The sequence below is a fragment of the Drosophila hydei genome, unplaced genomic scaffold, assembly GCF_003285905.1.
Source record: "Drosophila hydei strain 15085-1641.00,03,60 unplaced genomic scaffold, DhydRS2 tig00000063-arrow-pilon, whole genome shotgun sequence".
In the NCBI taxonomy this organism is placed as follows: domain Eukaryota; kingdom Metazoa; phylum Arthropoda; class Insecta; order Diptera; family Drosophilidae; genus Drosophila; species Drosophila hydei.
In genome coordinates this window covers 5,853,474-5,880,294 of record NW_022045657.1, presented here as the reverse complement: position 1 = coordinate 5,880,294, position 26,821 = coordinate 5,853,474, and the positions used below count along the sequence as shown (strand labels likewise).

General features: G+C 41.4%; 3 protein-coding genes across 6 annotated transcripts in view; all 3 read right to left on the bottom strand.

Moving 5' to 3' along the window:
* Positions 1–18,632, bottom strand: part of LOC111601398 — a 51,104-nt gene extending 32,472 nt beyond the window's left edge. Inside the window, exons 1-2 of one of the 3 annotated variants that reach the window (XM_030222835.1) lie at positions 17,941–18,632; positions 14,098–14,462 (exon numbers count right to left, since the gene is read on the bottom strand). In XM_030222835.1, the coding sequence (XP_030078695.1) occupies positions 14,098–14,209 (112 nt within the window). In that variant the 5' untranslated portion in view covers positions 14,210–14,462; positions 17,941–18,632. The remainder of the gene's footprint in view (positions 1–14,097; positions 14,463–17,940) is intronic. The other 2 variants (XM_023317941.2, XM_030222836.1) reach the window with 2 other exon arrangements.
* Positions 18,633–19,095: 463 nt separating this feature from the next.
* Positions 19,096–23,800, bottom strand: LOC111601457 (peptidyl-prolyl cis-trans isomerase G). 2 transcript variants are annotated; one of them, XM_023318035.2, is made up of 8 exons: positions 23,369–23,800; positions 22,963–23,050; positions 22,098–22,127; positions 21,749–21,888; positions 21,528–21,675; positions 21,352–21,466; positions 20,991–21,236; positions 19,096–20,929 (listed from the first exon to the last, which is right to left on the bottom strand). In XM_023318035.2, the coding sequence occupies exons 1-8, from the start codon at positions 23,670–23,672 to the stop codon at positions 19,259–19,261; spliced, it is 2,742 nt and encodes a 913-aa protein (XP_023173803.2). In that variant the 5' UTR covers positions 23,673–23,800; the 3' UTR covers positions 19,096–19,258. The 2 variants fall into 2 exon arrangements, with proteins under 2 accessions (XP_023173803.2, XP_023173804.2); XM_023318036.2 differs by having other exon boundaries at positions 21,528–21,672.
* A 332-nt stretch (positions 23,801–24,132) lies between these two features.
* On the bottom strand, positions 24,133–26,781 carry LOC111601493 (glutamine--fructose-6-phosphate aminotransferase [isomerizing] 2). The gene has a single exon (XM_023318080.2). It carries the CDS (start codon positions 26,442–26,444, stop codon positions 24,393–24,395), a length of 2,052 nt encoding a protein of 683 aa, XP_023173848.2. The 5' UTR covers positions 26,445–26,781; the 3' UTR covers positions 24,133–24,392.
* Between the last annotated feature and the right edge of the window lie 40 nt (positions 26,782–26,821).

Sequence of the window (26,821 nt, the reverse complement as noted above, 5' to 3'; positions counted from 1 at the left end):
CTGCTAAAGAAGACATTACGCATACGACCCGTTGTTCTATGCGAGCAAAAATCCTGCCCAGACATTCCAGACAACAACAGCTCTTAGCACGTTGTGTCTGCTTAAAATGCAATTGCCAAAATGCAAAAACATTAAAATGCCAGTCATTTGACTGCTCGCTCGCACTTTATCATATCAATTTCAAGAAACGCACAAAAAATTGTGAAAATAAACAGCTTAAAAGGAACAAGGAAGCAGCATAACTATGGCAAATAACTTGAAACGCAAAAGCATAATTACAATTTGGGCAACACTTAACGCAGATCACGAAAATTTAAGGACTACTAGGGTCGTGTCTTGCTACCAGGGTGCAGCAGCAGCAGCAGCAGCAGCAACAGCCCCCGGAACGCTGAAGACAAACCCTTCACAATTTGAACCGACAGGCAACGCAGTGAGGCAACGAAAAACAAAAAACGACAACGACAATGTTGACGTTGGCGTGAAGTAAAACTGCCAGTTAAGACAGCTGAGCTCGTTCCCCAGACTCGGACAATGAGCGGAGCGAAGCTGAGTAGAGCCTCGTGCCAAGAGTACAACTTGAATTATGTGCGTCCTGTCTGCGTGTCTCTGTGTGTGTGTGTTGTGAGATGAATGAGCCAAGGGAAGTGGCGTTGAATATTGCCATAAGGAAGCATAAGCAGCGAATACGAAACGATGCGGACCTAAAAGCCGTTCCACGCTTCTCCTCAAACTTATGCAAAGTGGCCGTCAGCTTCTAGCTGCAGTTGTAGTTGTAGCTACACACACACACACACGCACACACACACCGAGATATACAGCTGGTAGGAATGACGGTAATGATGACGATGATGTACTGCAGGACGTGTTAGCCTTTTGCTCTCTACTTCAGTTCAACAAATTAAAATCCAAGCAGGAAGACGGTGAGGCCAATGCAACGCTGGATGCGACATGATAATTTTATGTTTTTACGTAATTATGTTAATAGATGGATGCTGGCTCCGACTCGCTCAGCTCGGCGACTCTACCAAACTGTTAAATTATATCAAAGTGTTAATTATGTTGATAGAGTAGAGCCAAGCCAGGCCAGGCCAAGCCAAGCCAGTGGCCATGAGCAACTTTTCAGAGTTTATGTTGCTGCTGATGCGGCCATTTCTGTTACTGGCAGCTGCCACGCGCAGTAATCTACACGATGTAGCAAAAGTCCTGCAGGATAGAGTACACGACTAGAAGATATCCTTTGGCCTAAAGTCAGGCATACTTTAGCAAATACTCTCCGTCGATACTTCTTAATGTTGGTAAAAGATTCCCAATAAAAATATATATAATAGATCCTTTTCAACTTCTGCGTTTTTATACTTCACGGCGAATACTCATTAGGCTCGATGCGAGATCTTTGAATATTTACAGGGCATATGAAAACAAACCTGAGCGCCTTCACCTGAGCCACATGTGCGCGCATAAATTTTGCGCCACATGCGGCATGACATAAGCTCAAAAAAAAAATAAAGAAGCGGAGCGAAAAAATTGGAAAAATATATAGAAAAAATGCTTTTATGATTTGTCGCAAATTACTTTAGAAAAGTTTTGCGTTCGACAAACAACAATAAATCATCGCGCTGAGAGTTTGGGAATATTTGTTACACATACGCAAAAGTTCAGTGGTGCGCTGTGGCATGTGGTGCAACCGGGCTAGAAAATTTAATTAACAAATATCTGGCAGCCTCCCACAAATGCAAATCAAATGCTTCATTAAACAGATAGCAGGTAGCTGGCCACGTGTAAATAGGATGTCGCTGTTAAACATGTGTCGTCCCTTTGATTTATGACAGCCGATTTCAACGACATAGCCTGGCTCCACTTAAGATTGATTAATAACACGCAATTATCGGAAGAAACTCAGCGCACAGCGCAGCCCACGTTGAGCATAAGAATTACCAAAAATGATTTCGACGAACTGTGAAACGTCGGAGCTGAAGCAGATTATAATAAACCTAAGCAAAATTTGGCCGGAGGCACTTTGATATTTATGTCTTGTGTTTGTATACACATAATGACTTATAATTATAAGCTACATTGAAGACCGAACTGAGATTTTTGCCAAGCTTTTGACGTTTATCAAAACTTCTAGAAGAAACCAGAAATAACGGCTTTCTTAGGCATGCTGAAGACTAGACACTCTTCAAGGTGCTGTCTATAGAGGAGATTCCTCTATAAAACTTATAGAGAAACGCAATTTCCATCTGTCTATAGACAATGTGTCCCATGGCAGAGTTAACTGATGAGTTGAAACATAATATAAGCCTATCTTTAAAGCCGCTGACCATACAACAGGAATAAGAGATGTTGGCCCATTCAATAAGAAGATAGAGGTATACAAAGCTTTCGTTAGCTTAAAGAGAAACAAGGTTCTATTGAGTCAGTTGCTGAGTTTATACACAACTTAAAAAGAGTATATAGCTTAAAGTTTATTAATAAATGGCATTATCAATAAACAACAAAAATAATTGTTTTTCCAATACGTATGAAATGCTTAAACATATTCATACATACAGCCTGGCAAATCTATCAAATCGGGTTTTTTATGTCTTCTAGAGGAAGGTCGCATACAAATTGTGCACGAGCCACACGCTGCTAACCTTGGGCTGAAATAGCTCACTAAATTTCAGTGTGGGCTACTTGAGACAAATAGCCCGGCAATTTATACGTTGTCGTTGCCAGGACACATATTAAATGCGAGCAGCGTCTTTAGTTTCTATGACAGCTAGATTGAGTGGGCAAAATAGAAATAGAAAAAGAAAAATTTGATGCTATATCAACAGCTTATACGTATAGAGCTTGTCATGCTGGTAACTGACACAGCGTGGCCCACATGCTGACAGGTGGGTGTAGTTGTCGTTTTTCTATTTTGAAAAGATAAGCGACTGATGCCGCAAATCAACAGGTAAAACACCTGTTTGGCAACTGGATTTCTGTTGACTGCAATGGCCGCACACGCAATTGATTAAATACAAATACGCAGCAATATCATAAGTGTATCAAACGAAACGAATCTTGCATAATGCTCGTGGCAAACGCATTCATTACGCATACCACACGTTGGCCAGAGCAGATCCCTTGTGAAGCAAGCGTGCATTAAACTGTTTACATAAATCAATGGCATATTCAGCAGCACTCGGGGGTCATTAATTATAGCAAAGGACTGTATTCAATACGGAATACAAAACGAAAATTGTATTGGGTTTTTTACTCATTTTTCAATTACTGCTGTATTTCCGTTCAACAAGGAAGATCAAAAAGTACTGCGAAATTTTAATACCCTAGCAACGTATTCACTTCTTAAATAAGATCATCTGCCACTTAGTCAAGTTTTATACGATCATTAAATATGATCAACACAGCGTTACAAACCCAATCCGATTGCTTCACAATTAGCCGGGAAACACCGATAGATATTTATCGCCCCGTCACATATAACGTTGCAAAATTAGAATACCCACAGAGTACAATTGAACCATATACACACGGAGAGTGTAAGTACCATAGCTACTCTGTCCCCCGACGCCCTCATATTTTTATGGAGGGAGGGAGAGTGAATGGGATGTGTATATGTGTCTGTGTCGCTTCCAGCACTCTCCGGGGCAATACGACAATTAGTTACCAAAGCAACAACAGAAATGCCTACAAATGACAGCAAATACACTGGAGACAATGCGAAGGGGGCCAGAAGGCGCATGGAGGGAAGAGGCCAATGGCGCACACCGCATAACATGGCCGCATGGCAGCCATTTTGATGTCAGGACCAAAAAGGCGACAAGCACAGTGTGTAGGCAGGTGGCGGCTATTGTGGAATATGACAGGACGAAGGGTAAGGGATGTCTTTGCCATCATAATGGCACGTGCAGTTGTTGAAATTTCAGCGAGGGCAGCAGGCCCTGCTGGCCTCGCCGGCCTCGCCGGAGTGCGCGTGAGCTAGCGTTTAATTAGAAAATACGTATACGCCGCCTGGTACGTGCCGGTCCACGGGCTTGATGCTGTTTGCGCGATTCCTGTCAGGCAAATCATCAATTTTACTTTTACATTTCGCACTGATTTTCGAACTGATGTTGCCCGATACAATTATGACTTCACCATAGCTGGCCAGCGGCTCGTTTTCTTTCTCATTTTTCATTTGCCAAAGGTTCAATAGATGTTGCCACATTGCCCCGGCATATTTGTGCGCTAATCATTTGACGTTTGCTGACGCTTCAAAATTTGCCTAATACGCATAAATTATGGCAAAACTTCAAAGCCAATTAGTCGCGTTATTTATTACAATTACCTGTCAACCAGTTAGAATCGAGCGCCATTACACACACAGACACACACACACAATTTAAACTAAGACACGGCACCTTGAAACTAATCGAAAACTATGCTAATTAATGCGTTTGCATCTAGTTAAAATGTCATATGGGTGCTACAGTGGGAAAACAAAATAAAGAACATCTTACATACAGAGAACCTATGTATGTATAGCATAACTTATTAGCATATAGAGTACGGCTTATGGTAATCATAAATGCTAAGGTTCAAAAACTACGAACGTGAACTGATATGAAACGAATCCAAATATAAATCCAGGCAGACTGTTGTGGCAGCTTTAAGCTTGTTTGTCAACTTAAGTGTTACAAATCAAGAAATGACCAGAAATTGTCACCTTTACCTTTTAACGCCCTAGATTAACCAATCAATTACACATAATATAATAGCCGCAAACTTTACAGATCATTAGGAGCAGAAGTTAAAAGCAAATGCTTAAGTCATTTGAACTGCCAAGGCACACTGTGGCAAGACAGAACCTACTCAAAGTTGAGGGGGGGCAAAAAAAGACTGAGCACTTAAGCCGTAACGTTAATTAAAACTTTGCCTCTATCTCTGCTGTAGTCGTATTCGAGTCTATCTGTAGCGATTTATCTTGAGCCGTGAGTTGGCGTCGAGGCAGCCAACTGAGTTGCAACAAAGCTAATCACGTTATTGAAATGAAATCCAATTCGTGGCATTAGAACAAATTCAATTCATATCGCATATTATGCAAATGAGCAGCGAGTGAGCTAATTGTGTATTAATTGAATAATCATAAGCAGTACATGTGTAATAGTGGGATTACGCCCAGCTCAGTCCAGCCCCGCCCAGGCTGTCCATATATATATAGAGCCAATAGAGTCAATAAATGTAGTGAACTAGGCTGATGCGTTGCCTATATCAAGTTGCCTACACATAATATACAAACTATATACAATGAGCATTTATCTAGATCTCGCTCTTTCTCTATATATCTCTCTCTCTCTTTCTCTCTCCCTCTTTGTTTATATGCCTTAAAAGCAAACATCAATTTGCATAAACAATTAATCATGCAAGCGCGAAACGTGCACGAAATTCTAAAACCTAAATATAGATACGAAATAAAAACAAATTAAAAAATAAAGAAAACAACAAAAAGAAGGGAAAAGCTCGCCAGTAACTGGAGAACTGGAGAATTGAGACAAAGACTCGGTGCCAGAAACTGTAGCAGGTAAGACTCGCCACATCGAAACAGAAATTCATAGAAACTGCGTTTTTTATTTGCTTCGTTTTTCTTCTTTTTTTTAATGCTGAATGCTGCCACTGCCGCATATGATTCAATTTTGTTTTCAGCCAAACAACTTGGCAACTGAACAACGACGAGGAGCCTGCTTGGAGCTGGCTGGCAAGCCAGGCTAGTTGGCTATAAACGTGGCCCAAAAGAATGCAGTCCGAAAACCAGTTTGGCGTACAGCCTGTGTCTCAAGCGTGCAACGTTTACTTTTTTCATTTTTTGGTTTTTGTGTTTTTGCTGTTCGACTACAACAACAAGTGAACCAAATTCTTTTTAACGAGCTTGCGCCAACATTTGATCCCCTGCTCCCCCCAGTGGCAGCCAGCGCCTAGGGTGCACTCAACGCTCTACGCTCCTTGACTGCCAAAATAAAAGCAGAGTGTAAAATATGCCTAAAATTAATATACTCTAACACAGATCTGACTTTAATAAAGATGCAGTTTAAACAAAAATTTATATAGATTAATGTTGAATAGCCAAATTCTGATTTAAGATATATATATATAGAATATAGTATATGTACCGTAAATCTAAATGAAATCAAGTTTCTATTGACAACGACTGCGCTTTGATGCTGCTTAATAAATATATATTCTATATAGATCTCTTTCTATGCGCTACAGAGTTAATGACAACGCTTAAGTACTCTCTGATAGGGCACACAAGACTAAGAAATACCACTGCCAGCCAAACCAAGCCAAGAAGTGTTAAAACCAAGCCAAGTTGCTTCACTTTTTGCCTGTTCGTATCCATGTCCGTGCTCATATCTCGTGTCAATTTGCAAGCTGACGTTTTTTGTTTAAGTTTCATATTATTATTTTTAGTTTTTTATTCTTTATTTTTATTCATTTCTTTTTTTTTTTTATTCTCTGCTGTAAGCGATTTATTTAATGCTTTTTTAGTTCAGTTTTTGCCTTTGTGTTATGCCAATTTTTGTTTTATTCGGCGCATTTATAATTGCAGGCGGCCACACCTTTTGCACACACCTCGCGACGAAGTTTGCCTTTTTATATACATATTTATTTCTTTTTTTTTTGGCTTTTTGGCTGACTTCAACGCTTGGTTAGGTTTCTAAAAAACGCCCAAGAAACATGCAATCTGTTGAGCCTGGCCACTTAAAAATAAATGTAATTATATATTTATGAAATTAAGTTAATTATGCTAAATGCATTTTATAATGCATTTAGTTGTCCAGCGCCTCCGACAATTTCTGGCGATTGTCCGCCAAGCGTAGCATTGAAATAAATAAATTATTTATATGCAGCTTACTTTGTGTTTGGTCTCCTGCATTATTAACAGAGAATACACACATCAGAGATCCCACCTGCCAAAATAGTCAACTTTTTATCAGCCCTTGTGGCATTCGCATTGATTAACTGCACTTAATTTTAATTGCATGTAAATAGTGTGTGTCTGAGTTCGACTCTGATTGATTAAAATCGCATTCAAACGAGACATACAAAAATTGGATTTATATTTATTTCGAATTTCCGCAGTCTTTGATGTGAATTGATTTAAGTCTGACTCTGCTTAAACATAAATAGCATATCACTTGAATTTTTTATAAGCTATCCTATATCCGTGTCGCTCACTTTCAGCCAGGTAGCATCGTGGAATGCATGCTGAATGGAAAATCTTTCAGCTTGCAACATGACCTGCTGCCACACACAAAAGCAAGAAGCAGAGAAAGATAAAGTAGAAAATAGAAAATAGAAAACAGAAATGAAAAGAAAAGAAATACTTCATAAAATGGCAGAAAAATGTTTTCAATTTGGTTGTTTTCATGGGTTTTGATTTGCACGGTGTCGTACGAATGCGGCACTCCATTTTTGTCAATTGATTCGCCTGTCTGGGTCTTTCAAATACGCATTAATTTCATTTATTGCAATCATCATTGTCGCAGCGACATGGCAACCATGGAGAGTAGAGTAAACATCAGCACAAAAGTTAGAACGAAGGCACAAGAAGACTCTGCGTGGGTGTGAGTGTGGGATGTGTGCGCTGGCAAGGAGCAATTGGAACGGACCGGGGCAGGCAGTGGGTGGGTAGGTGGGGCAAGGCAAATGTTGCTAGTCGGAGCATGCCTTGGCTCTGATTGCGTTGATTACGCTGACCCACTTTGACTGCCAAGACGCAGGCTCAGGGCGGCAGGAAGCGGGCGGTTGAATTCAATGAACTCGAAACCTGCTGATAATACGCGCAATAAAAATAACAATAATAATAGTAGTAATAATGTTCATTTCAAATGACGCCAACGCCAGCAAAAGAAGGAAAACAAACGCTGTCAGCTTCAAAACTGAACAATTTGCAATTCCCCCTGCTATGTACTTATGAAAGTATGATTGCTATTATCCTTGCGAATATTATTAAGGAAGAAGGACATATGTGCGAGCTTAGCTGTTGCCTATGTCACCTATCAACTTACTTTCTGGCCATAGGTAAGACGCTTACCTGCCCGATATTTGTCTAATGTTATTGACTACTAAAAGTAATACGAACAAAAACGGAATGATTTTCTGTTGATGCTTGCATTCGGGCTACAGATGACTAGACAGGTCTCACAACGCGCAACGCCGGCAGTTCCTTTGCCTGCTTTTGACGCTCGAATATAAGTCGTCTGGCAAAAACAAACTACTTGAATGTCGCGTTTATTTTTAGTCATCAAAGTTGACTTCTTTCGCGTTGGGCCTCAGACTGGAATGACGTTGCAGAATAGATGAATAACCAAGTAAGACATATAAAAATATTTTACATTTCGACACGATCATAGAAATAGTTCAGTTATTTTCCATTGCCAACTTTACGAGCATTATAATGTCTGCTGTGGTTATTATATGCCACTTGCCCCTCGCGCCCTTCATGCCAATAATGTGCGTCATTCTAGGGCAAAAAATATCAAATAAAAAGGGAAAAAGCACCCGAAAAATAAAAGAACCAAAAACATCAACAACAACAACAACAACAACAGCAAAGCTGATGTCGGCTTACACAGGGCTCCACTTCTAATGGATTTTATTTGTACTTGCCACTTGTTACCGCAGCCGATGGTCGAGTGTGACAGGGCGGGGCAGTGGGGGCGTGCCCGTTGGAGCTTCGACTTGGTGAATGTTTTGTCTTGATAATGTTCATGGGAACAGGTAGATATACATGCATACACATAAGAAGGTGTTACTTGAGTGGACAACACTATAAAAATTGGCCTTACATTAAATTATAAATAGATATGTAGATAGACACAATTGTGCATGTAGTAGTGAATCGTGTGTAAAAGCTTATTATCTTAAATAATTATAGATTGATTGCCTGAGAACAGCATTGTGTCTGCCATCAGGCTTTTGGCTACAAATCAATATTCTGCATTGTCATTCTATATTTGGACACGAGTCTTACACAGGTTGTACTTAAGAGGAAGTTTGAATTCTTGTTTAAAAGCAGTTTACACAATAACAATGGCATTATGTTAACCATTTCAATTCCACATACGAAATATCTTGATAAAGACAGTTTATCAAGGTATCTGGCATGGAGTTACGTCTGAGGGCGTAGCAATTTTGGAATTACTGTATTTTGTGTCTATTGTATTTTATCTACTGCAGTTAGAGAACTTGGAATACAAAATTATATAGCTATATTCTTATAAAAAAATTTGCAGATGGATTACTATCGATGGATGTATTTAACAGTGTTGATATTTGATATCAATATTTCAAGATAACCGACTCATCAACTCCTCTGAAGATGAATTCTAAATCCTGTGAACAAATTTGTAATAAATCAAAATATAAAAAAAAATAATAGAGACAAATTAAATTAAATTAAAACAAAAAAAATAAAATAACTTAAAAGACATTTGCTCTCAATTTATATTAAGACTTTTTTCATGATATTATGTTAAGGCATTTTAAGGAAGCATTTAATGAAAGCGTCTTAATTAGACGTGCCGCTCTACTAATTCATAAAGTTTGTAAACTTTTCTAATGCGGCGCTCCGACCACTTGAATTTCTGCCAACTAACTTCTAATAATAATAATAATTTTAATTGCCAAACGGCAGCACTTGCCTATTATGCCGTAAACGCAGTCAAAGTTCACGACTCGCTTCGTTTTCCTAGTCTTTTCCTATGTGTAGGTATATTTTAAAGAACTTGGCGCTCAGAACGGCTCGCAGACGGCAATAGAATTTAATATACAATTAAATGCAAACATCATGCTGACTAAGGGGAATTTTTAAATGTGGTACTTTTCTTGCGGCCACTTTGCCTGCCCGCCAAGGGGAAAACCAAACTTTCCATTGGGTCGACGATTTGCAGATGACGCTCCAGAACCACTGAGCACCTAATGGGCTTATAAGGCATATAACACAAATATATATATATATATATATATATATATATATATATGTGCACAGACTACTTGTCCCAATTTATGATAGACTACAAATATATGACGGACTCTTACAATTGGGCTTGAATCGGATTGAATAAAAAATCACAATTTAATTTGAATTTGAAGTTGAATATCTTAAAGACTTCACACCAAAGTTGACTTTAAAGTAAGTTTACTTAAGGCATGACTACTCTATATATATACAAATATGTTTACAAATGTATACATTTACAATGAATGTTTCGTTGATTTTTGTAGTAATTGTCATAAACTTGCTGCGCAGCCATAAATTCACAGTTATTATTGCCGGAATTGTGAATTGTTCAGAGTTGTAAACAACAATAAAAGCATGCGAATATTATCTAAAAACCAATAACTTTTTCTATTTGTGTTTTGATAATAAAATTATGGATATATTAGAGAAATTTTGTTTTTACATTGACAGCAATAAAATTGAAATTCAAATTGAAATGGAAATTTTTAAAGAATTTATTATGAAATCAATTTGGAAATATACATTTTTGCTAGCTTGAACAATTGTATAATTGTTCGAATTATTCTATTATTCATAAGGACATATATGTATAATAAATTATACAACAAACTTATTAGCATATGAAAATGTTCTGATTCTAATTGTTAATTGTTGAGCATCTAAGGAAATTCTGAGCTGGCCATCAGCACAAGTTCTGAGAAAATTGAATATTTTTTAAAAATGGCTAAAAGCTGCCTGGGAATGCGACAGTTGCCAGCTTTAAAACGCGCTGCGACATCCGTAAAGTTTGCGCTTGTACAGGCTGTGAGTTGTTGAAGGAGAGAGAGTGAGAGGGACCTTCGCAGCCGTCTAATTGAACTAATAGAATTTGTTTTTTATTCACACCCGCACGCGTCAGATAAGAGCAGCTTTGCAACATGATTTTTTAGGGGGTGGTCCGGTCGTGCTTCGAGCACACGAAAAAAATATGCTGCAGCAAATGGTGGCTCTACCCCAACGTGCCAGCATGCTGTTCGCATTAAAAATTATGATTTTTCTTGCCACATTTTTGCAGAGGGCAGTGTCGAAATGATGCCAAATGTAATCATTGCTGCTTTTAGCTGGGTGGCAAGTGCCCCGGGCGTGGCTCCATGGCGTACTTAACTGATTTCCTGGAATCCCTAGCTGTGAACACACACAAACACACAAACATACAAACATGCACAGTGTGTCCTTTTCGAATTTAAGCTGCGATTGAGCTCACAGGATGTTGCCTTGGCAACCAGCAGAGAGCAATCAGTTTAAAGCTGTCAGAAATTCGGAGAAGAGCCAATAAAACGAAAAAATTGCCAGCAATAATGCGTTGCAGCAGGCTATTTGGAACTTGCATGTACATGTCAGTAGGACCACTTTAATCGGAGCAAATATACTTGGGCACAGAAAAACAGCAGCCCACACTGTTGGTGTTTCTTATTTGGTGCGTCTCAAAAATGGCTGAGCCTCAGGCGAGGCTTAAAAACCGCAAAGGCGCCACGAGGCAATGTTGCTAGCAGAACGATCCCAAGACCCAACGCGCCAATACCTCACATAGCCCAACGTACCACTTGGTGGTCTGGCGCCTTCGGCTCTTCAAGGCGGCAGCAACAGCAGAACCGCAGTATAAGCAGCATAAGCAGCATAAGGTCGTCATAGGCACACTCGAGCAGTCAAGAGCAGCACCAAATGCCGGCGCATTTGTGGCAAGAGCCGAACCGATTTGCTATTTGTGTAGTTAGTGCCAGTCGCAGCTAGACGACGAGTCGGAGGCACATCCAGATGGGGGAGGTGGAGCAGCTGAAGGCACTCAACTTGTTATTTCAACTGTTTGTTGTTGCTGCTTATCCCAATGCTCTGGTTGTTGTTGCTGTTGTTGTGGCAGCCAAGTAATGCTGCTTGAGATGTCAAATAGCAAAGCGGCAGGCAGCAAATACAGCAACAAATGCAAAAAACAGGAAGCACTTGAATATTGAAATCAAACGCGGGGCGCCACCAACGCAACAGCAACAATAACCACAAGAAGCAACAACAGCAACAACAAAAATAACAATAATAATAAGTCTGCTTACCCAAAAAATAAAGCAAAAACAAACCATTAACAACAAAAGCAACACAGCTGAGCCCAAAAGGTCCTCCAACGCAATTTGCATATGAATATGGAGGGCTCAGAGGCAGCTTTTGGGTTGCTATGCGGCACGCAGCCTGCAACAACAGCCACAACAGCAACAACAGCAACAACAGCAGCAGCAGCGCCACATGATATGTTGTTTGCTATACATGAATAAGCCAGCAACAACAACAGCAGCCAAGATTCATGATGTGAGAGCTGCTGTACCAATAGCTTATGTTGTAGTTATTTGCCGCCGGTAAAAAAACAAAGCAACAAAAACTGTAAATAAGAGTGAGTTCACAACGAGTGCTCGACAAAAAGATATCCCTTAAATGGTTGAAATATATATAAATAATATTATCCAATATTATAAAACTTCAAATTTCTAAGACTTTTTTTAACTGATTCGATTTTCATAGATTAAAAAAAATATATAAATTATATAACTGCAATATAGCTTTAAACAATGTATTTTGGATGGGTTTTTGTCGTAAGTTTTTACTAACTACTCTGAGGATGTGTAACTATTGTGTATTATATTACAAAACTGTTTCAAATACTTTAAATTAAGAATTAGAAACTTCAAACAAACATCGGATATAAAATTTCCTTCCAGCTTTACTACTTGTATATACAACAAATATAAAATCAATTTGTTCGACGAATTTGTGTATTAGTTTAAGAGCAGTCTTGAGCAGACATATGGTCCATATCTAATTCCAAACTTGGATTTCTATCTAAATACTTTTGAAGACAATAACCTTTCGATTTCCATAAAGAATTTGGCATATTTTGTTCGTCAACTAAGTTATATATAAAGGTTGAGCAATTTATAAGAATTCAGTTTATATTTATTATATGATTTTTAAAAAATACAGGGTATAAAATGCTTGTTTTTCTTTGTGCTCTGGTTGCCTAACACTAGCGGCGCTAGATGGCGCCACACGCCAGTGCTAAATTGAATAAGCGGCCTCCCAGGACATACAGGAAGCAACACAACAACGTACACCCACGCGCCCTGGGACACCCGGCCATGCACACGTGTGGCTACATGCCTGTGAGTGTGTGTGTGTCTTAGTGTATCTGTGTAGAAGAGGCAAAAGTTATGTAGTGTACTCGACGCTACCTTCCTTTATGCGCGCTTGTTTTTCTTGCCATTTCCCGCTTCATCTTTTTTTTACGTTTTTGGGTTGCTTTGAATTTAATGGAAAATTTATTGACGACATGCCGCTTAGTCGTTTGACTTAGACTTGGACTTTTGCCACACAGCATTTCCTCAGCCCCAAAGTACGCCATGGCTGCTCTATCATGTGTGCAAAAGTTTTCGCATTGGGGTTTTATGAACTTGTCCATGCCCTCACTCGACATAACTAAATAGTTACGAACATTCGTGTGAGTGTGTGTGTGTGTGACATGAAAGGGGAAATTATGTGAAATTGTTTGCATTGATTGATTGTTAAATGCTTTTAGCAATACCATTTGAGCTTCAAAGCAAATACCCACAATAAATCTGTACAGCTGGGTCGTGTGAATCGGACAGGCTGCGATAAGTTGAAATTTGGCTAAAGTCGTGTTGCCTATGAACTTGTTCACTTACCATAAATTAGAATTATAATTTCGCTTAGCCAAATCAACGACGCAATAAGTTCGCAATGGCACACACATGCGAAAGGGCTATTCGAAAGTCAAAGAGCGCAGCAGAACGGATCAACCCCCAAAGGAAGCATATAGCCAAGGGTGGATGTGGCCAAAAACTTTTCTCGCGTGTTTTGCCAACTTTAATATTTTATACTCCCGATTTTCTTTATGGGATGCGGCCTGCCGAGCGCCTCTTCCCGCCTACCCAAATTCTTTAAGGACTCTGAGAACTCAACAAGTTCTCAGGCTTTTGGCTAAGGACACGCCCGCACGTTTGGCCATTAGTTTATGATTATGGCAGTTGGGCAAGGGAGTTTCATACACTGTAGAAGTAACTCACCTGTTGTCGGCAACTTGGTCAGCGTTGGTTGTCCATTGTCATCGCTCAGCAGCAGCAGTAGAAATTCAATTAATATAATGACAAAAATGCGTCGATTGTAAAACAAAAACATTGCAATCTGGCGTTAATTTCCGGTGGTTTTTCCAGTTTCGGGCAGCTGACCGCAAATGCTATTATCTCGTTTTTGGTGTGATTATTATAACGAACTGGATTCCCTGCTCGTTGTCTTCAATTACTTCGTGATTTCTTAATGTTTCTCTTAAGTGCATCTTCTCATTGTTACTTGCATTTTATGCATGCACACAAACTCACACATTTACATTGTTTATGTGCGTGTTTTCACGACTCTTCCTTGCCTTTTCAATCTAAAAGTCAACAAATTCGAATCTCTTAAGTCCTATACACACACACATACACACTCACACACACAAAGACGACGAGATTTGCTGTGGCACGCACACAAAAGTATGCTAATATATTTTAGCTACGCTTATGAAATGTACATAAATATTTTACGTGTGCACCAGTGCGTATGCGTAATTTGTGTAATAGGCCGCAAAACACTGGCGCCGCTAACGGCGCCAACATCAAAATATCATTTGTCGTCAACGTTGGGTATTCTTAAATTAATGGCAATGGGCTTTACTTTATCGCAACTTGAGTGCTGGTCAGTCAAAGTACTTTATTCTCGAACCGCAAAGACAAATGAGATAAAGCAAATTCACCGAATCGACTATTTACTATAAAATAAAAGCTTGAAATAATAGATTGTGTCTCTGAAAGATTTCCCTAACAAACTGAAACAATTTCTTATAAACATATATTTGAAAATTTTCCGAAATATTTATCGTCGGCAATATTCATTAGAAGTAAACTTTATGTGTTATTAATAAAATATAAAAATATAATATAACTGAAACATGGAAACTACAAATTAATATGCTAATTGTTTAACAAAAATAGTATTTACTGCAAATTTATGTAACGAAAATACTAAACGATAAATTAGCTTTTTTTATAAACATATATATTTAAATGCTTCAGCATGAATTTGACGTTACTCTGACTCAATGATTAGTATTTGGTTTTCATTCTAGAACACACTAATATATAATACTTAATGGAAAACCTAATTCGCAAAGTAAGCTGAAATTTCTGTTCCGTTATCCTTGCTTTTTACTACTTGATGGACATTACTATGACAGTTCACTCTATGTGCTAACGATTAAAACCTTTGCCAATCTTTGCTTCTGATTCACCCACTTCTGGCGTTTCATTGTCATCATCATAATAACTGTGCGGCGTCGTCTGATGATGCCATAACAGATGGGTTATACTATATTTGTGTATTTCAATTTCAGAAGCAATACTTAAGACAACAAGTACTCGAAATGCGCGTCTATAAGAAAGATTTCTAGCTAGAGTGCACGAATTCGCGCGGCAAAAAAATAAAAAAAAGTAAAGTAAGAAGAAAACGTCGCATAAATGAATGCTAAAATATATTTCGGCAGTGCTGACAGCGCCATTATTGTTGTTGCTTCAACTACTATCAAAGGCTTTGCACACAGCAAGAGAGAGAGACAGAGAGAGAAAAGTACAAATAAAGCAGATGGCGACGTTAGCAGCGACCGCAACTGAGGCATCGACGCTGACAGAGCAGCCACTGTCAGCGACTTTTTTCGTTGTGTGTGTGGGTAAAACATTTGCTATTGCAACGGTATTTTTGAACTCTTTTGTTTAACTGTATTATTCTGTACAAAATAATATATTTTATAAATCAAGACAAAAATGCATTTAAATTATCTTTTTTTCTTTTTGCGTTTTCGTGGTAAAATTGTAATATTGCTTTTTATTGCGTAAAGTTTGTTCTTTGTTTAAAACTTGTATTTATTGCCATGGCCAACGCATTTATGTATTTGAAAAAGTTTTTAACAATAAGCAAACAACGGTTTTTGCCGTGGTTTTTGCTGCCGGCAGCAACAGCAAACAACAAAAAATTGCCATGCTCAATTGAGAGATAAGGAAGAAGCTCAACGGAAATCATATCGGGGTAGTTGAGAATTATATAAAACAAATTTGACTATGCGAAATACACACACAAACGCACAAGCCCTCGCACACGCACACTCAGACACACACTCACACATGGGCAAAAGTTTGTTTTGTGCTGCGGATGCCGGTCGAAATTGAACGACGACGCAAATTTCGATTTCCTCAAAATTCTACCTTGTTGTGCCTTCTATTATGCTTATTCTTCGTGTTCTTATATCTTCATCATCGTCACTCAAAATCTTCATTATCATGAACGTTAAGCGTCATATACATTTTGTACATTTGTTTGCAAAACGACAACAGCGGCAGCGGTAGCGACAGCGACAGCGCAGCTCACTAAGCTTTTTCTGAGCATCCATATTCGCATAAGCAACAGCAGCCCACTCTCACTTTAGATCTGGTCCTCTGCTGATGCTAACGCCAACGCTGACGTTGCACAGTGATTTACATACTCCAAAGATGGCGAAACAAAATTGTTGGACGATAATTGCTTATTATTGTGAACTACAACATAAAGACTCTTATAAAAAAGTCAATATATTCACTTTCATATTAGTTTATATAAAATGTTCAAAGATTTTCTATAGCTTTTAAATTAAGCTTAAATGTAGAAAAACGGACAAAATCATGAATAAAAGAGATTAAGAAAATGCATATAATTTATTCTTGGTTTAATGAAAACAAAAAATGAAGGTATAGTAGTTTTGCCGCAAATCTATTCTAAAATAAATAATAAAGTTTTTTATTTATTCTATTTTATAATTTACTATTACATATGTGAAGTGTGATAGCGGAGTTGTATTTCATTCTCAATTTTCTGGACTTGTAATTGCTTTTCACATTCTATGCTATAAAACATTTAACTTCAACTACATTAGGACACACGGATGTAAGTCTGAACCTGTATTGCGATTGGTTCTATTACTTTTTTAATCAATTTGTTACACTGTGCGATGTCGCTGCTGTTTTGCTCCTTGTTTTTGCTACGCTTTCGCTTTGTGTTTGTGCGCCGAGCTTTAGCTTTGGCTTTGGCTTTGCCTGCCTGCCTGCTACAACTGCCGCTGTTGCTTTCATGGCCTTGTGTGGCTGTTGCTGTTCTCGTGTGTTGTTGTTGTTGTTTGTGTTATTGCCCCGTTTGTCACTGTGTGCGTGCGTGTGCTTTTTTGTTCGACTGCTGCCTTTGTGGCCTGGCCGAAGAACTACTACTGTACTTGGCGGCTTTCGCAGTCACAGCAGCAGCAGCCACACCGGCAAAAGCAGCGGCTCTCAGTCGTGTGCTTTATTACGTTTTACATCCTTTTTGTTTGGCATCTTTGTCTCTTGTGTTTATCGCCGTTTGTTTGCATGGAATTTCGCATTTTAAAATATTCATTTCAATATTTATGCCTATTGACCTTCCCCCTCGGTCTCACACACACAAACACAGACGCAAATACAGATTGTGACAACGACTGCGCCGTCGGCACGCCGTTGATTTGTTTGTTATGATGCCTTATTATGTCATAATTTATTTGCAACAGGACACAAACATCAACAATGCCGGAATTTACAGCAGAAGCAGCCAATAATTAATCACATTTTATTTGATTTGCATCATAAAAACAAGGCCCATGTGTCTCCATGTTTTCTCTCGCATTCTCTATGTTTCTCTCTCTTTGTGTAAATGTGTGTTTGTGTTTGTGCGTGTGTTTGCTTGTGTATGTGTACGCACTGCACCGGCTTTTGTTGCCGCCATCGCCGGTGCCTGCGCCCCCGCTCGCTACTGACGCCATAGCATTGCTTTGTTACTACCTTTGTTGTGTTTTTTTGCATTTTCTCTTTATGTTTGTATTTCGCAGGCTCAGCCTATCAATTCTTTATTTGTAATTTTTGCACACTCACACACACACACATACACGCTGACGCACGCTTGAACATTCAGCGACATTAGCAACGACTGCTACCGCCACTTAAATCAACAAATTACGATTTTCACTGTCGCTTTCGGCAATATTTTGCAGTTGTTTTTTTTTTAGCATTTTTGTTTGTTGCTTTGTGGCACTTTGCGGATTTATTAACAATAAAATATACACACAGATACAAATGTTCGTCAACGCCAATCGAAGCGCCGCTTCAATATTTACAACGCTGCACTGAGAATTAAAATGCTCGAACTCGAACTCGCGACGTCGCCAGCGAGCAGCAAACACGTCCAAACAGTTTGTACGCCATTCGTGTACTGGGAGCTTTGGTCCGAACTGGCACTGGCACTGTCATATTCGCATACACCAACATACGCGAGCACAGAGAGCAGTCGCACACATACTTGTAAGCTCGCATTTGCCGGCGACGTTGACGTCGACGTCAACGCCGTCGTCGACGGCAAATTTTGTTTTTGTTTGCGCTGCAAAAAGAAGAAACAAATTTCAATGGCAGCGTCAAAAGCTTGTCTCCATGAATGAAAGTTTGCCACAAGCGAAACGGAAGAAAAACGATGCACAAAATAAACTGATACAACTTGTAATCCGAAAACGTTGCCAGACCTGTCGTTAAAATCGCATATGAATATTTATAAGCATTGCGTTTCAGATTATTTTTTTAATATTTCATAATGCAGCAGTAACCAAATACAGAAAGCTTTCAATATTTTTCATAAAAACATTTTTAAATTTCTGTGGGAGTCAACGAAAAAAATGATACATATTATGCGATCAATCATTTTACCATTAGCCAATTCACCAAGTAAATGCAAAAATGTATTCTTGATTTTAATTACATTGGTAGTCATTGCATGTCCTCTAATTTAAATGTAAATATCGATAACATATTGCAATTTTACAGCACTGGAACTACTCGTATAGCAATAAGCTTTCTACTATGCATACCTTGAGCGCACTATTCAAACCGACAAAAAAGTCACATGACTAAAATAAAACATAAAATCGACTCAATTTATATAAATTGCCAATACAGTTTTTGTTTTTATTGGGCGGTTACACTACATAGAATTCACGAACTGTTTTTACAATTGCATTTATGTGTATTAATTTAATTGCTTGACTACGCAAATCAGAGGATTGATTTTGAATATGATGTCAGATCTTCTAGTGTGGATCTTTGTTTCAGGAAACTATTCCGAGTCGGATCGTGGCGAGCGTGTCGACTGTTTCTTGGACTTTTTATGCTTGCGCTTTTTGGTGTCATGACTGCTGCCACGACTTTCACGTCTAACGCGACTAGACGTTGAGTCGCCCTGGTCGCGGTCCTCCTCCTGCAACTTCTTCAATGTCTCCGCCTTCAGGCGCTCCAGTTCATTCAGCTCCCGCGTAGTGCGCTCTTTTTCGAGCTCGTCCTGTCGCTGTTTCTCTGCGCGTCTCTCCTCTTCCTTAGCTATTTCCTTGCGCATATGCTCCTTAAGCAGCAGAGCCGCCTCTACACGCTTTTGCATTTTCTCACGAGCAGCTTTATCCTTATCTTCCGACTCCGCAGCAGCCGTGCCCGATGATCCCTTCACCGGACTTCTATCCCGCGAATGACGCTCCTGGGAGCGTTGGCTCCGTCGTGGCCGGCTGTTACTGCGTGAGCGGCTTTGTCGCCGTCCCCGACTGACACTGCGTCTGCGCTCCGGTGATGCATGGCGTCTGCGATTGGGCGACTCTCGTCGACGTCTGTCCGGAGAGACTCGTCGCTTGCGTTCCACAGATTCTTGGCGCTTCCTAACGGGTGACTCTGGACGTTTCCTTTCAGCTGACTCCTGTCGCTTTCGAGCAGGCGACTCTGGACGTTTGCGATTAGGTGACTCCTGACGTCTGCGTTCGTCCGATTCCTGCCTGCGTCCACGACTACGGGAACGACGTTGGCGCTCTCTGGAACGGCGCCGTTCCCCAGGTGAGTGGCGAGTGCGTATGGGTGAAAGAGGAAAACGGTTTCGGTACTCGTTGTCTGGAGACCGTTGGCGGCGTTCTCGATCAGCAAAGGGATTGCGACGGTTGCGGTTCAGCTGATTCTGGCTCATATTATTATTGTTATTATTATTGTTGTTGTTGTTGTTATTGTTGTTGGCCTGGCGCCTGGGAGGTGAACGCTGCTGGCGACGCGCTGGTGATCGTCTGCGTTGGGCGGAACGGGATCGACTCCTATGGCGGTTGCGAGAATTGGAACGTTCCCGACTGCGCTTAGGTCTCTCCCGCTCGCGCGGTTTGTCCTCTGCTTTGCGTTCGTCGCGTTTGTTTCGGTTCTCTGCTGACGATTCGCTGATCTTTGAGCGGTCCTGATCCTTTGCAGGCGCCGCCCTGAACTCGCTGTGCTTTTGGAGGGGTTTGCTGGCCTCCGGTTCGGGCTCACTCTCCGTTTGCTGTTCATAGTCCAAGGCATTCATATCCACCGATTTGCGGCGTTTTGGTGGAGCTTCTTCTTTGGGTTTTTCCTTTTCACGCTCCTTCTCGGGAGCGGATACCCTTGTTTTGGTGCGTTCCGCATCCTTCTGTGAATGAAAGTCAGTGTGCTTGACATTGCTGCTGGTACTCGCGTGCTTCTGTTTCGTGGGCGACTTTTCGGGCGTCACTTTGCCACCGTAGGTGCTGGCGTGTGACAGCTCGAAGAATGACTTTTTGGGATCCTTCGAGGCCTCCTCGTGCCGCTTTTTGCGTTCCTGCTCTCGCCGTCTCACCTCCTCGTCTCGAATTTTATTCTCCTCCTCCATACGCTCTAGATCCGATAGCTTGATGGTGCGCTTCTGTGCATGCTTCCAATGCGGCGGAGTAATACTCTTCGACCGGCTTCGCGAAGGCGTACGGAAGCGCTGTAAATTGAATTAATTAAGTCTTAAATAGTCTCAAAGTAAAGTTGGATTTCTTGCTTACAAAGACGCCACGTCCTTTGACAATGCGGCCACTGCGTGAGGTCGGCACCTGTTTCTTTGACCAACCAAAGGCGTTGCGATTACGCTCTCTGCCTCTATCCCGATCATCACGCTCGCGATCACGATCACGTTCCCGATCGCGATCATGTTCTCGTTCCCGCTGGCGTACATCACGCGAAATGTCACGAGCTGCGCGTTCTTCGCGGGAACGGGATCTCTGAGCGCGCATTAGGAATTTGTTAGAAACCTGCAGAGAACAAAATCGAAAATGTTTGAGACGACAATATCGTTTAAAAGAAATCCAAGATTAGAGATTCAACATAGTAAGTAGCAGCCCAGGTTAAACTATTTGCATTTTTTACCTCTGGTATCTCGCTGGGATCAATTTTTGTCAACGTAACCAACGGATGTATCTCGCCTTCCTCATCGGAGTGGTCTTGGCGTCCATTTCCACGCGCAGCACGCCCCGAGTCACTGCTGCAATTGTGAAAGGAAGATTAAGTTTAAAAGCGCAATTTTGAACAAGTAAAGGACATACTTTTCACTGTCGCTCGATTTAGACTCCTTGCGTGAACGTTTCTTTTTTAGCTTATCCTTGCGCTGCTTAGCGACCACTTCATCAACGTCGCTTTCCGATTCCTCTGTTGCTGTGGAACGCTTCCTGCGCTTCTTCTCCTTTTTGGCTGCTAATCAATTGAAGAAGACCAATTCAGATTATTGTAATGGACAGGAAAGACAGTAACTTGGGCATTGACTCACTCTTTGTTTGCTTGACTAACTCGCCACAGTTGGCTATGGCTGCATCCTGTAAAGGGCGCGAGTTGCGATCGATGGGCAGATCCTCTAATTGACGCACCAAGTCCTGACCGGATATAACATGACCGAATACAACATGGATACTGCAAGTTGAACATAAGTAGAAATTAGTAAGCATCTATATAATATATCTATACTAAAGTTGATTAAACTAGTTTTTAAATTAATCAATCACAATAGAAGAACTCTTGACGGAGTTCATAGGAAGATATCCTTCAATTCTAATGTGATGGTTTGATTCAAGCAACTAATTTGGGACTATTTAACTATATATTCAACAGATTTTACTTACTTGTCCAAGTGTGGCGCAGGCTGTGTTGTACTACAATGAAAAACAGAAGAGAAGAAAAATATTCTTTACACAATGCAAACTTTGTTGTTGGTAGGCGATTTGTTGTAGTTTTCTATTGTTGTTGAGTTGTTGTTGTTGTTGGTGTTGCTGCTGTTGTTGTTGCCGTTGTACTTAAAGGTGATGCAGACAATGTTTGTGCAAACAACAAACTATAAGAAATCGGGTCGAACACAGCAACTAGTAGGGGGCCAGTCTGATTAGCCAGTCGGGTTGCTCGGCATCGCCTGGGCTCATCTCATCGATTGGGCTGTCGTTTGTGCTCGGTAACAGCTGGTAGCTGGTAGCTGGTAGCTGCTAGCTGTTGTTGTTGCATATGCTGCTGCTGACGCTGTTGTTGTTGCTGCTGTTGCTGTTGCAGTTGCAGTTGCCAAGGACAGCCGAGTGAAGGGTTCAGTGTTAGGCTTCAGCTACGTCAAGGTGCACCCACAGACAAACAGACACTTACACACACAGACGCACACACACATGACGCACACACGCGCACGCACCCAGACGCAAGGACGCGCGCGTGCATGCATGCATATAGGCCGGCCGTTGGGTTGGAGAGGGGGATTGAGTCGTTGTCGATGTCGATGGGTGCTCAGTCCGCTGGTCAGAGATATTGCATACACTCGCTATGCGCTATACGGCAATAGATCAATGAACAACAACAGAATTTTAAATAGATATGCAAAGTACAAAGTAAAAGATTTAACATATTTATGATTTCTTGTTCTTAGATGGCTGCAAGAGAAACGTTAACAACTTCCACAAGGATTAAATATGCTGCATAATCTTACGATCTCAACGGAACGACACCACTTACATAAAGAACTGCGAGCCGTTCGTATTCTTGCCACGATTAGCCATCGACAGCAGAAAGGGACGATCGTGTTTCTTGTCGAAGGATTCGTCTGTAAGAAAAAATATGTGAAAAATTTTTAATTTATCTTAATAGAATAATATGATAAGTAAACATACTATTGTTAGTTCATTAACCACAAATAGGTTCAATTTCATGCTTATTTTCAAGCATTATCATTAAACTTAACACCTATCAGCTTCATATTATAATAATTATACATAGGCCCTACAGCTGAAACAGAGCATTAAATCGAATTGAATGATACCACTCTGTATGTATGCATGTATATACACAAACACAAACACACACATACGAACATCCAAGCTCACATACACACACACAGCACTAGCGGTGAGAGAAAACTTACCCTCGAAAGTGCCGCCATAAATTGATTCGCCGCCGGTACCGTTGCCTGCACTAAAATCGCCAGCCTGCACCATAAAATCTTTGACCACACGATGGAATATGACACCTTTATAGTGTAGCCGTTTGCCGGTGACAAGTCCGGTGCCCTTTTCACCCGTACACAGTGCACGAAAATTCTCAACCGTCTTGGGCGCTACATCGCCAAACAACTCGAACACGATGCGACCGACGCTCAGGCCACCGAGCGTTATATCGAAAAAACACCGCGGCCGCGTTGTGTTCGCGTCCCGTTTATTTACCGTCATAATTTCAGCTAAATGCAATCGAATTGTATTCTTTTTATCTGTTAAGTTTTCACGTTGCACAACTTTTTCTTTTTTCCTTCCGTGATGAACTCTGCGTTTGCGAACGAGTAGGGCTGACAAACGTCGTAGAGAAGTATTTATGTGACAGGGCTGCACACTCTGCTTTTGATGCATCCAATTAGTTCAACTGAACCACTAGTTCCACTCATCACGAAATTTTTAAAATTATTATTATAGCATATAGTAAATCTTACATGCTGAACATAAAAAAATCGAAAAATCTTAACATAATAAATTCAAAAATATAATTAAATAGAATTCTAAATTTTCCGTTACTTGTTTTTTTTTTGTATTTATTCCTTTCGTATCTCAAACAGCTATCTCAATTATTATCTCTCACTTATCTCAACTCATTTGTAGAAATAAATAATTACTCAGAAGCAAATGGGTACACAAATATTTAAATATTTTAATTGCACAGATAAAGTTAAGTAAAATGAAAACAAATACAATAGTTTTCTTTAAAGGGATATAAAGGACAGGGACAAAGTGGATATATGTATGTGGATATATATATATAATTGCTTAACTTAGGCTAAATATGTATATATTTTTATAAAATACATAGCGCTCCATTCCAAGCGACCAGTAAAATGGAATTCTTGTTTATCTTTTGCTTGAGTTGGGGAGTGGCAGAGGGGAAAGTGCGGAATTCACCGCCTACTCAACGGTCACGGACTTGGCCAGGTTGCGCGGACAATCGACATCGCAGCCGCGCAGCACGGCAATGTGGTAGGATAGCAGCTGCATAGGTATGACAGTGAGTATGCCCTGTAGGCAGTCCACAGTGCGGGGTATTTGCAGCGAACGCGTCGAGAAGGCCATTGTCTCGGAGTCGCCTTCCTCGCAGATTAGTATGGGCCGTCCTTTGCGCGATGTGACCTGCTGCAGTGCGTTCATGCACTTGGTGTAGACCGGATCGCGCAGCACAATCATCAGCACAGGCATCTCATCGTCGACAAGTGCCAGCGGACCGTGCTTCAGCTCTCCCGCCAAGATGCCCTCGCTGTGCATGTAGGTCAGCTCCTTCACCTTCAGAGCGCCCTCCAGGCAGGTGGCAAAGTTGAAGCCACGCCCCATTATGAGCAGCGACTTGTGCTGGTACAGCTCCTTGGCCAGCTGCTGCACCTGCGAGTTCAGCTGCAGCACCGTTCGTATGTGCTTGTCCAGCTGTGAAAGTCCCGAGATAATCTCCAGGCGACGCTGCTGCAGGGACAGTCGATCCTCAGACATGACCAGGGCGAACATCACCAGCGAGATGAACTGTGAGGTGTAGGCCTTAGTGGAAGCCACGCCAATTTCGGGGCCCGCATTGATGTGGACGCCGCAGTGCGACTCCCGGCTGATGCTGCTGCCCACGGTATTGGTGATGCCCACAATCAGAGCACCTCGCTGCTTGCAATAGCGCAGCGCCATGAGCGTATCCGCTGTTTCGCCCGACTGCGAAATGAAGAAACAGACATCATCCCGATAGATAGGCGTGTTGCGATCGAGGAAATCGGAGGCCAGCTCCACCATCACCGGCAGCTCGGTGAGCTCCTCCAGCAGTTGGCGCGTAGCCACTGCGCTGTGATAGGAAGTGCCGCAGGCAATGAGCATGAGGCGCCTGCAGCGCTTGATCTCTGGTATATACTCCTTGATGCCGCCAAGGACGACGGTTTGGGTGTCGAAGCGCACACGGCCTCGCATGGTATTGACCACCGATTCGGACTGTTCAAAGATCTCCTTGAGCATAAAGTAGTCGTAGTTGCCCTTCATGATCTGCTGTATCTCCATTTTGAGCGTTATGATCTCACGGGCATGCGGATCATCCGAGGATTTGTTCAGCCGATGTATACTCAGCGTGCCATCGCGTTTTACGGCGGCCACATCGTCATCCTCCAGGTAGATGACACGATTGGTGTGCTCTATAACAGCCGAGGCATCCGAGGCAAAGAAATATTCAACCTCCTTGTGCTCCAGCGGCTGGAACTCTGCGCTGACATCTACGTTGCAAGCACGACCGCTGGGCAAGAGCTGAAACTGAGGCTGACCATGCGGCCGATGCGCCTTGGTGTACAAAATGGGCACATGATCGGTGGCCAGCTTAGTCTTGGCCTTGATGCCCACAAGCAACGGCGAGCCACGACGCGAGGCGACGCATTCACCCGGAAAATGCTTGGACTTCAGGGCAATGGCAAAGGCGCCTTCGATTTGCTGAATAGCCTGCTCGACGAGCTCACCAAAAGTATAGCCCGGATGCGTCTGCCACAGGTGATGCACCAGCTTCGCAATCACCTCGGTGTCAGTATCCGATTCGAAAACGTAGCCACGCTTCTCCAACAGCGTCTTCACATCCTTGTAGTTCGTTATGATGCCATTGTGAACCACCACAAAGCTGTTGCTCTCGTCCGAGCGCTGAGGATGAGAGTTCAGCTCCGAGGGCACACCGTGCGTAGCCCAGCGCGTGTGCGCAATGCCAATATGTATGTCCACGGGCAGATCATAGGCAGCACCCAGGCATTGCTCCGCTAGGGCATCCTCCAGCACTTTGACCTTGCCCGTTCTTTTCACCATGAGAATATCATTGGAGTCGTTGGGAGCATCGATGGCCAGGCCGGTGGAGTCATAGCCGCGATACTCCAGCCGCTTCAGACCCTGCACCAACAGCTCGAGCACCTGATGGCGGGACTTTGGCGTCAAATAGTTCAGATAAGCGAAGATTCCGCACATTGTTCAATTAATGCTTAATTTGAAGTTCCTTGTTACTTAATGGTTTGGCCACGTCGACGTTGCTTTGCTTCTTAATCTAAACTGTGACGATTCCGTGGAATTTTTTTCGCGAGTGATAAATTCTTGCCCTCAAACACCCTCGCACACACACGCGCGCAACAATAATCATGAAATAACAGCTGACGTGTGCAATGTAAACAAAAAGCGTTGCATTGGCGTATTTTAGCTGTCCCCATTGGTAGAATTCAGGGAAATGCTATAAAATACAGCTTACGCAGCAGATACTGCAGGTGCTCGACAGTCATGGATTACACCCACATTTACTCAGTTTTTTATTGAAAAAATACATATTTTTTTAAGAACAAAGCTGCGATATT